Genomic DNA, 12,153 nt, shown 5'->3' on the forward strand with positions numbered 1-12,153 from the left:
CCATGGCTAATGGCAGGATTGTGTTCAAGTGATGTTCCAGATGTTTTGGGATTGCACTCAAGGCACCTGTTATCTTTGCTTTTTTACCACATTATTGTTATTAATCAGTACGGTTCCCCCCATCATTTGGGTTTCTTGCTAACTTCTGTAAGAGATTACAAAGACTGTATCTACAGTATGTTATTATTTTAGCATAATTCTGCTGTTGGAGGATTTAAGAAAAAAATATTAATTTTCAGTAAGGTACCAGTTAATTAAAATGTAACAGACATTGCAGTCCCCAAGGGTACCAACTCCTGCCTGTGAAATTTAAATGTGGACAAGAAGATTCAGTTAAACTGACAAGCATGGAGAATTTTCTATTAAGATGTGTAAATGAAGACTATATAACCTGGTTCAATTTATGTATATGTTATAAAGTCAGAGGGACAACGAGCAGGATATTTTTATTGTTCATTATGCAGAATTCAAAACCAATTTCTAGAGACTATTAACAATTCCTTTATACAAGCTTCATACTTCTTGCTGCAAGTGTTTTCCCTAAGGATAACTATGTTGGTGTTGGTTGATCCTTAATGGCATAGATCCAGGCTACCTGATGAACCGCACCTGATGAACTACTAGGACAAGCCCATCCTAATCGTGCCAGCAGAGAGGGCCTACTTTGGATGCTATCTGTCAATGAACTCCAACTATGAAGATCCAGAAAAAGCCTTTCTCTACTGTAGCAGCCACCCTTTAGAACATCCTATCCTCCAAGGTGAGATCTATCCCCACCTTCCTATCCTTCTGTAAAAGCCTGAAGAGCTGTATCTGCTGGTTAGCCTAGGGGACCAAATGAGAAGTTCCACACTGGATGCAACTGCTGGACTGATGGCAGACTCCCCCTTTGTCTCTTGTTCTCTGTTCTCCACCCATCCATCTGTTTGGTTATCGCACTGATATATTCTTCTTGTGTTTTTTTTTTCATTGTTTACTTTATCACTCTGTTATTTTAGTTCTATTTACACTCCTTTTGTTTTCTTGTTTTTATTATTGTAAGCCTCCTAGAATAGCCTCACAGTGAGATAGGCAGCAAATAAATTAAACAAACAAATAAACAAATAAATAACATTGTTTCCTGGGATCTGGCAAACCACAACACCAAGTAAGTTTTAAGCATCAAACTCCAGCACTATCTTAATTATAATAATAAATCTGGGGCCCCCATCTGCCTCAAAGACCAATGTTTAATTCTTAAATTCTAGGCATTCTCAATTCACTATTTGGAAATGAGCCAAACATATTTACTTAGAAAAAGGGCAAATGCAAACAGTGAGGTAAGAAGTATCACAGGAGGCTTGAGGGAATTGATGGCCAACTCATTAACTGTCATCTGAAAAAAAAAAGGCAACTGGCTACCAAGACTCTGTCTTGCATGCATATGAAAGTTTAATGGCAGCTATGTTGGCAGACTACTTCAAACATGCCCACTAGGTCCAAAAATTGCTTACCTCAATCAACTCTTAATGGAAAAAAAAGTAAAAATCAGTGATTTTTTACAACCACCACATTTAAGAACAGGCTCTAGCTATTAGCATCATAATTAGAATAAGATGCTCAGAGTTAAAATAATCCAAATATTAACATAATAAAACATACCGGAACTCCAAAACATTTAAAGAACTACTCAAACTATTTGTTCTGAAAAGGAACTTTTAAAAAAATGATACTAATAACAACAAAAATGGCAGCCAGTCTTAAGAACTAAATATCATGATAGTAAATGAGAATGAACAAAAGCTAAAGAGCTCCAATGATTTTGAAAAAAGTTTAAAAGTTGTACCTATCCAGTCAAGACTGGCTCAAGGGGATGGTGCCCATCTCCCATTTTCTGCAGAAGGAACCTACGTTGTATGAGACATATTTCCATCATCATGTGGCCAGCATGAAAATACAGAATGCAGTAACCTTCCTGTTGAAGTGGTACCTATTTATCTACATGCATTTGCATGCTTTCAAACTGCTAGATTGGTAGAGCTGGGGCATATAAAAGGAGTTTGCCCCATCACATGGCGCTCAGGTCTTGAACCCGGGCTGTTGACTTTCCACTTGACAAACTCAGCTTTTTAATTTCTGAGCTATTCCCCCACTGCCCCAATGTTTATTCAAACTTTATTGAAACAAGTATAGTCCCACAATCTCTATGTACTTTAAAATTCACTCACTTTTTCCTTGGTTCTCAGTTCATCAAATATCTGCTGGATTTCCAGTTTCCAGTCATCTTGCATAGAATGGAAAGATTCTTGAGGCATCTCAGTCTGTACAGCCCCCTCAATGGCAGTCAGCTGCTCAAGAATCATAGTAAATGACGGTCGGATATGGGGATCCTGTGCCCAGCACTCTGAAATTCACCAATTACATTTGTCAGAAGAATAAGACCAATTGACTCTAAGTCCGCCTTGCAGAAATGCTTTACTACACGTAATAATAATAATATATTTTCTTCCTCTCTTGCATGTGATAATTTAGAACTAAGCTGTATAAAACAATGTTTTATTTGCCTTGTTAAAATTCAATAAGTAGCTTTCAGAAAAGAGGTTTTATGCTCTTATGTTTTATGTTTTGTTTGTCTTTAAAAATTAATAAAATTTGTATAATAATAATAATATATTTTTTCTCTCATGCAGTTTCAGCTCTAAGAACATTTAATAAAAATCAACAGAGAACTTTCTTGATGTGTTCTAGTACAAACTGCAGTGGAGAAACAGATTCCAAGAAGTAGTCATGTATAAACCTAGGAGTGGAGTATTACACCTGAAGCATATGACTTGGATGTATGTGTATGTGCATGGAGTGTTATAAGCATGATCTTCAAAATGCCTGTGATCCTTTCACTTTAAAAAAAGGGATAGCAGAAAGACAAACAGATCATAGGTACATCCAACACATGTCCAGAAAGGCAGGATATAAAGTAAATTAGTAATAGTAATTAGTATTAGCTCATGTGCTGCGTGCAATGGGAATTATGAGAGTCCATGTACCCATGTCCTGCCAAGGCTCTTGCTTTTAAAAAAAACAAAAATTCCATTTTCTCCCCCTCATGTGACTTGTTCTAAGGAATGATTTTAATGCCACTTTTTAGTTATTTGGAATGATGAAAGGAGTGAAATTCTGATAAAGGGTGTGATTGGTGTTCCGTCTAATTTTATCACTTCAATGATAAGGTATTTTGATTTCCTTTAAGACCAAACATAATTTACTGGCTATTGTCCTGGATTCAAATCCTCACTCAAGGAACTTGGGTGGAACACAAAGTAACATTCAGATAGTTCACACTATTTTAACTGAAGCTACATCTCATGTTGCTGTGAGGCTTCAATGCCGTTCTGAGCTTATTTGGGAAGAAATGTAGAACATAACTGATTGAATCAATAAGCAGGCTAGTACTTCCAAAGATGAATGCAACTTTTAAAAAAATGAACCACATATTTAATATACCAGAGCCAAGTATATTAAGCACAGGACTTCAGTGGAATGGAAAAATGTTTTCTGCCTCTGAATAGAAATTAGCCTAATACTAAATGAAACACTGACATTAAGAGTCGCATATATTATAGAGAACATGCAAGCAATCTTATAACAGCTGTCTTAATAAGCAGCACAAGTACCTTTCATTAGTTTAGCAAATGGTTCAGGACAGGTGGATGGAATGGGCAAAGTAAGCTTATTGACAGCAACGCCGTAAGCCACAGCAAGACCATCAATGCCACGGTAAGGAACCTCTCCTGTAAGCAGTTCCCACAGCAATACGCCATAACTATAAATAAATTTTCAAACAGTTAATTGTCTTTGTGTAATGCTAAGGCATGATTTTCTTAAGGTAGGGAAGGACAGTAGTCTGCCTAGAAAGTGGGAGAAAATAACATCCAGAGAGAGGGCATCTGCCATGCTGCTATTCAAAGAAAGGTAAACTCATATATATATCTTTGGAGCATTAAGCTGAGGAAGGATGCACTATAACAATGCCAATGCAATTATCTGTATCTTCCCAAAAATACTAGATTTGATACTATACGCACTTGCAGTAAAATGAAACATATTAAACTTCCAGGATATTTGAATCCAGAAACATTTTTTTTGCAGACAATTAAATTATTCCTCCACCAAGATTTTCAAGATTTTGTATTTCACTGTTGTTCTGTAAAACTTTACTTGAAGTGGATTGAAATTTAGTTATTCTTTAGCTACAAAAGGGAACAAATTATCACTTCTTTTACACAAGGCTCGATGATCTGATGGTATTTACATGGGGCATTTTGTAAAGCTGGTTTCCAAAATGTTCTTGGGTTTGAGGGAAGTTGGTTGATTTTCTTCATAATAATGTATTTGAGCTGATCAACACATATGGATTGAAAATCCAATGTCTTCAGAATTGAGATGACAGAGTCTAGTAAACATCATTAACATTAGGAGTGATTTGAAGCAGTGTACAGAAAGACTAGCAATGAATGTAACAAATAGCAAAATGGCAGCCATTTCTGCTTGCTTTATCTGTATGTAAATGGGAAGCCTCAGCATATCAGCATGTAACGATTACTCCCCTTCAAGTTAAACAAGAAATCAGTCTTAGTGTTTCTTAGTGTTGATTTAGCAAAGAGCTTTAGAGATTTTGGGAGATGTACACAGGCTTCATCTCCATTTGAGTGCCTGTATACTATCAATTCACTGTGGGGGAAAGACAGATCAGACAGTTCAGAACAGCACAACCAAATTCTCCCTCATGGGCCTTGCTAAGGAGAAATCAAGTTCCATCTTTGTATATTTACTTTGCATAATTACTTAAGAAAATGCAAGATTTTTAAAAAAGCAAGAAAAGCAAATATTCAAGAATCAAAAGTAATGTCAAGGTGTTAGCCATGCCTGAAAAGAAATTCACACTCAAAGGACATGATAACAGAAAGTAACCGGGGCCTGCAGCTAAATTGCTTAGGGGAAGAAAAAAAGATTATATTTTTGCATTTGTAACTATGCTGAAACTGAGCCGATGGCAACCACTCCTTTCCGTATGCAACTTAGGCTACAGTGCTAAGAACATTTTGATTCGCCTTCAAAAAGAATTAAATGAAATTGTTGTTAAGCAAAATGGATGCATAAAAACTTCAAAAAATTTCCTACGGTGGAATGCATAAAAAAAGATCTACGTTTAGTAGGCAACAAATTAAGAATAAACATGTGCGTGCAATATTTTTTCTCTTTTTTAAAGATCAAAGAATACTGAAGATAAAAATAACAAAAATGTTTCTGTATTTTCTTGCTACAGGGAAAATAATAATCAAGGGTATACAGCAGAAGCAAGAGGAGCAAAGAAGCAACAAAAGAAATGCAGAGTTTTTAATTATCAGCTTTTACTTTCTTCTATTTTAGGGAAAGAAAAACTGACCCATGAGGCTTTGCAGAGGAGTTTGAAGCACTATAGACTCTGTCTACAAAATAATCTCTGTGTTCTGGGTAGACTTGATGTCTCTCCTGGCTGCTTTTAGATGTTGTACTAAATCATGGCTTAGAATTACAAGCGTGTACATGCAGACTTGGGGCTTAGGTGCTTCCCCTCCTCACTGGCTACTAGCATAGCTGAGGGGAGTTCAGAAGGTTTTGCTTTTATTTCAGATTAGTCAGAGTGTTATGAATTTTAAAAGCTTTAAATGTTACAAGGAACAAATTTAGCTTTGTGAAATGGAACGCATACTTTGCAATACCACAGAATAGGATTTGCTTGCTTTTGGATTAGCTGGATGAGCAGCTAGGGGTCAGTGAGGAAACTACTGCTTGAAGCCACAGGGTTTGTGCATTCCTGCATGACTCCTGTCTGGCTTTTGTGCTCTACTCACCAATTCACTTAGATGGAGGGTAAGAACAGGTGTAAAAATGAACTGGGAGTTGGTCAAATAAGACAATGTATTTTTAAAAACCACAATTAAACAAACAAGAGTTTAATCTTTTTTAACGTTAGTTTATTTCCATTAAGCACTTGGTTTGGATAACATGGCAAGTATGGTAACATATAGTAGAAGATAAAGCCTTAGAAAGCCTCTTTGCAATTACATTACAAGAATATATAAACCCTATGCTGCTTTTGCCTTTTTTTAAAAAAAAAAATGGGTTTGACACTGTCCATGATCCAGCTTGTAAAACTTGAAAATTGGAAATAATGTATCCAAACCAAGACAGAATAACTGCTCAAACCAGAGAACTTGACAAAGTGGCTTACTCTCCATAATTAAATTTGGTAGCATTGTCTCTTGGCATAAAATGTTACTTTTTTATGTCAGAATTCATATCGTCTTGTCACCAGTTATGAAGTTTTTGAGAGCTATTTCAACGCACCTTTATTAATACTCAAGTATCAGATTTATTACAGCGTACATCCATTTAATTAAACAGCATATTAGGTCATTTTTAGAATATTGTCGGCTTGACAAAAAGCTCTCTGAAGAAGATCTGTCCTTCCAGACATGCCTTCTCATGTTCCAGCAAAAAGATCGGAAGGAGGAGAGGGCCTTTGCACCCTGTGCTGAGCTATGGCTTATTTAAGCATGTTGTGTAGAAAACAGTGAATCAATCCACATTAAACCTTAGTGTGATGTGCAAACTCATTACAGTAAGCCCTTGAGTCAGGACCACAATTGAGCCCAAAATTTATGTTCCTAAGTGAAACATTTGTTAAATGGGTTTGCTCCATTTTACGGCTTTTCTTGCCACATTTGTTAAGTGAATCACTGCGTTAAGTGAATATGGATTCCCTTCTGACTTTGGTTGTCAGAAGGTCACAAAAGGGGATCACATGACCCCAGGACACTGCAATGGTCATAAATATGAACTAGTTGCCAAGCATAGGAATTTTGATTATGTGGCCATGGGGATGCTGCAATGGTTGTAAGTGTGAAAAATGGTCATAAATCATTTTTTTCAGTATCGCTGTAACTTTGAACAGTCACTAAATGAACTGTTATAAATTGAGGACTATCTGTACTGTCTCCAACAGTCCTATGGCTAAGAACCATGTGTACTATTTTCCACACAACACAACAGTTATAGAGTAAAAGAAACAGTTACTAAACACATGGGAGAGTTTTGTGAATTATTGGACCCACAAAATGTCCTTTTCCTATCACGGAAGCCACAGAGTAACAATAGCAAATAGCACTTAGACTTATATATCACTTTACAGTGCTTTATAGCCCTCTTTAAGTGGTTTACAGAGTCAGCATATTATCCTCCAACAATCTGGATCCACTTTTTACTCATCTATTCACTTTCCATTTCTATTCACTGGATGCAATACTGTTGAAGACCATTACAACATATTTTTACTTGAAGTCAAGAGTCATCAAACTATATGCACCAATAACAACTCCAAAAACCAGAACAAACAGATTACCCATAACAATAAGGAAGCTTCAACCCAAAAAGAGATAACTTTGGCGGAAAAACAAATCTGGTCACGTTGCCAACTTCAAAAGCCTAAACAAAAATTTATGCCACCAGATAAAGACTGAATGCACCAATTATCATCTTAAACAAGAGGAAAACCTTCTACGCACCAATTCCACCCGCTCTTTCTACAATTTTGTAAACAACAAACTAAAAGACTCAAGGTCCATCCCACCCCTGAAAGGACCTAATGGTAAAGACTGCAATGATGACACCATTAAAGCCAACCGCTTTAACACATTCTTTGGCTCAGTATTATAAACAGCAATGGATCATGCCCAGTATTTCCTAGTCGAACCACAGACAACTACAATGATCTAATACATATCAATTTTACAGAAGACAATGTTGAAAAAGCACTACGCAATCTAAAGCCATCTCTATTTATTGGACCAGACGGAATATGTGCCTACTTCTTAAAAAAGCTATCCACTGCCATAGCCGAACCTCTAAGCATAATCTTTGAAAAATCTTTCAGGACCAGCTCCTTACCAAAACTATGGTCACAAGCTACGGTCATCCCCATCTTCAAAAAGGGAGACCCCAGCCTAGTTGAAAATTACAGACCAATCTCTTTTTGCTGTGTCACCTGTAAAGTCATGGAATCAATTATTAACCAATCCATTATCCTCCACTTAGAGACAAATAACCTACTCTCTAATAAACAATTTGGTTTCAGAAAAAAACTATCCTGCAATCTGCAACTCTTACACTGCAAAAACACATGGACTACACAACTTGATCAGAGCAAAGCAATAGATGCAACCTACATAGACTTCTGTAAAGCCTTTGATTCAGTGGTACACAACAAACTACTCCTAAAACTAAAATCTTATAGGTATCTCTGGACACCTGCATAACTGGATAGAAGCATTCCTGTCAAACAGACAACAAATGGTCAAAATTGGGAGTGTCCTATCGAATTCTGTACCTGTCAACAGTGGTGTCCCCCCACGCAGTGTTCTAGGACCAACTCTCTTCATACTCTACATAAATGACCTCTGTGATCATATTAAGAGCAACTGCGTCCTCTTCACTGATGATGTAAAGCTATTCAACACTACAGACAATACTGCTACCCTTCAAAAAGACCTCGACTATGTATCAGAATGGTCAAATAAACGGCAACTTCAAATCTCAACAAACAAATGCTCTGTCTTACATATTGGCAAAAAAATAAGAAAATAAAATACAGTCAATACCTTGTTGATGATCCAAACTCTGTCAAAGACCTTGGTGTACTCATCTCTAATGATCTTAGTGCTAGAGCCCACTGTAACTACATAGTCAAAAAGGCATTAAAAGCTGTTAACCTAATCTTATGTAGCTTTTTCTCTGCTAATATTACACTAATAACTAGAGCATTCAAAACATTTGCTAGACCAATATTCGAATACAGCTTATCAGTCTGGAACCCACATTACGTATCTGATATTAACACAGTTGAGAAAGTCCAGAAATATTTCACAAGAAGAGTTCTCCACTCCTCTACTCGTTGCAGAATACCTTATGCCACCAGACTTGAAATTCTAGACCTAGAAAACCTAGAACTACGCCACCTTCGGTCCAATCTAAGTATAGTATATAAAATCATACATTGCAATGTCCTACCTGTCAATGAATACTTCAACTTCAACCATAACGATACAAGAGCAAACAATGGATACAAACTCAAGGTTAATCGCACCAAACTAGATTGCAGGAAATACGACTTCAGCAACAGAGTGATCAATGTCTGGAATACTCTACCTGACTCTGTGGTTTCTTCCCCAAACCCCAAAAACTTTAACCTTAGACTTTCTACTATTGACCTCACCCCTTTCCTAAGAGGTCTGTAGGGGGTGTGCATAAGCGCACCAATGTGCCTACCATCCCTGTCCTATTGTTTCTTTTATTTTTCTTATATGTATCCATGTATTCATAACTATGTTTTTACTTATACCTATTATTTTGTAAGCAATTGACAAACCAAACAAAATAAATAAAATAGATAAAATCTTGGAAGGATGGAAGGCTGAGCCAACCTTGAGACTGGTGAGATTTGAACTGCCAAATTGCAGGCAGCCGGCAGTCAGCAGAAGTAGCCAGCAGTACTGCACTCTAACCACTGCACCACCATGGCTCAGGGTAAGCTCTAATATAGACATTAGAAAGTAATGTCTAGAATTCCACATCTAGAATTGTGTGGGATTCAATGAGTTTCAGAACCTGTTTATTATTGTGAACTGCTTTATGGTTTAAAAGCCCTATGCAATTACTGTTTAAATCTAAACATTAAGCATCTCCTTTTTTAAAAAAAAAAACCCTTGTCAATAAAAAATAGAACCCATTAAGGTTATTTTGCATGCATACTCAGAGAAAACCATTGAACATAAGGTTGACTCAAATTTTATTTAATAATACAAAAGTCATTTACCTCCAAAGGTCACTTCCTTTAGAAAACATGGATGATTTAATGACCTCAGGAGCCATCCATGCATAGGTACCTGCAGTACTCATTTTGGTTGTTCTGTGCCACTCTCTTGCCAAGCCAAAATCTGTGATTTTCAGAGTCGTGTTGTGAATATCATCATTTTCTATCTTCTCAAGCAACAGTACTGTAAAAGACATACATGTTTTCATTGGCAGTTGTACTAACAAAGACCATCTAAGCATAATCTATCTCTGCTTAGTTGAAAACTCAATAATTTTGATTTAAAATGTATTTATTTATCATTACACTGACATATTTTTAGATTCTTCCTTCAGCTACTATAATGATATAAGCCTGAATTATAGAGCCATGTAAACACAGTGGCATTGTTCAGTCAGATGTTAGAGAAAGAATATGAGTTGCCTTATATTGTTTTTTCCCTGGTGATTTGAGATAGAGATCACTGAAACATATTTACAAAACAGGAGAAACCAGGTTTATAGAATGAGGGACCCTACATGCAAAGGGAACCAAAAGTCAAAAGTTGGCATATTATTTCAGACTAATTCATACACATTTTGCATTTAGCTTATATATCTTTGCTATTGGCAGCAACTGTGTTCAAGAACACTTGATAGATATAGGTCAAAGTCTGGTTTACAGATAATAAATTGAGATTAAGGTGTTTTCTTCTGGATAATCTATACTGCAACATGCTATTAACCAGTAACTAGTTAAAAGTAGCTATGGCCATGAAATGGATTCAAGCGAAAGGCTAATGCCCTCTCATCTTTCTAACTGTGGGGCATGTTTAATATTTTACTATTTCTGAAAAAGTGATACATATTCTCAATCTGTTCTGAAGCACAAATCAAATACCAAAGAAAGTTTAACGAAACTCAGTGCCCAAGTTGGCAATAATTAGTCCAAGAGCATGTCGTAAAACTAATGATTTGAACATGATGGCCTTTGTACTTTAATGAAAGAGGTTTTGTTCTAGATTCCACACATGCAAAGTGGAATTCCACAAATTCCAGGTCAGTCAGGCAGTCGAACCAAAACCAAACACAATCTGATTTGGAAAGGTGATAATTGGCAGCCAGCCAGCCAGTCTCTCTTTCTTTCTTTCTTTCTTTCTTTCTTTCTTTCTTTCTTTCTTTCTTTCTTTCTTTCTTTCTTTCTTTCTTTCTTTCTTTCTTTCTTTCTTTCTTTCTTTCTTCTTTTCTTCTTTCTTTCCCCCTAAGGGAGGAGAGATAAAAAGAGCAGGGGTGCAGAACCATTGATCTACCACAAGCAGAATGGAGAATTACAACTACTACAGACATGCTACGTTTCCTCCACCACCTTACCTTCGTTTGTCATACTGGGAGGTGGAATGCTTGACATAAACAAACTGAACAGGCGACATGGCCCTATGAGTGAACAAATTCTTGTGGTCTGTTGCTTAGCAACCTGTATGAGGCCATCCTTCTTGCACTTCTACAGATATTTGCTTCCCATTAGCTTCATATCAAAACAAGTGACCTTTACAACTTGGACCTATTCTGTGCACTCAACCATAGATAGCTGAAATTCAGTATATATACACAGAAACACACAAACATACACAGAATCTGAAAGTTACTTTAGTCATAAATCATGAAATAAAAACAACTCCACACGTGACTGATGCCACGCATGTTCACTTATGGTGACTGGGTAAACCCGATTTGTTTGAAAAATATTTATTCCAATTTGAAGACATAAAAGTTCTTTTTCAGAACTAAAATTAGGGTTGAATTCAATCGGTCAGTTCATGGGATGGTATCAAGAAAAAAGCAAGATAGTAATAATAAATACTAAAAATCAAACAGACAATCCCATAAGAGCCTACAACAGAATAGAGGGGGAAAAGGGTGATTTTTCAAAAATAATGAAACGGTTATGGATGGATATTCAAAAGATGCAGCAGAAGGAGATAAAGGGCAGGATAGAAGGAGCAATTAACCTGTGCAAAAATGCTAAAAAGACATATAGGATTTCAAAAGAGAAACATAAAGGAATCACCAAAAAATCAATAAATGATGAAATTCTAAAAAGACTGAGAGATGATGGATAGAAAGACAATATCCTGCAATATAGTAACTATATTGAAAACCAATAGAAATAAGTGGAATGTTTATATTGGGGAAATAGTAGGACATATATAGATATATAATAAAATTTATTATAACCATAAATATATTACGATTAGGAGGTGACAGATTAGGACTAGGTATATCTAAATG

General features: G+C 36.3%; 1 protein-coding gene across 2 annotated transcripts in view; it reads right to left on the bottom strand.

The window, feature by feature from the left end:
* MAP3K21 (mitogen-activated protein kinase kinase kinase 21) overlaps window positions 1-12,153 on the bottom strand; it is a 52,887-nt gene that overhangs the window by 15,187 nt on the left and 25,547 nt on the right. For both annotated transcript variants that reach the window (XM_026705199.2, XM_026705198.2), the window contains exons 2-4: window positions 9,890-10,070; window positions 3,651-3,799; window positions 2,208-2,383 (exon numbers count right to left, since the gene is read on the bottom strand). In XM_026705199.2, coding sequence (XP_026560984.2) covers window positions 2,208-2,383; window positions 3,651-3,799; window positions 9,890-10,070 — 506 coding nt within the window. The remainder of the gene's footprint in view (window positions 1-2,207; window positions 2,384-3,650; window positions 3,800-9,889; window positions 10,071-12,153) is intronic.

Source organism: Pseudonaja textilis, chromosome 1 (genome assembly GCF_049901715.1).
Source record: "Pseudonaja textilis isolate UNSWEBS1 chromosome 1, rPseTex1.2, whole genome shotgun sequence".
NCBI lineage: Eukaryota > Metazoa > Chordata > Lepidosauria > Squamata > Elapidae > Pseudonaja > Pseudonaja textilis.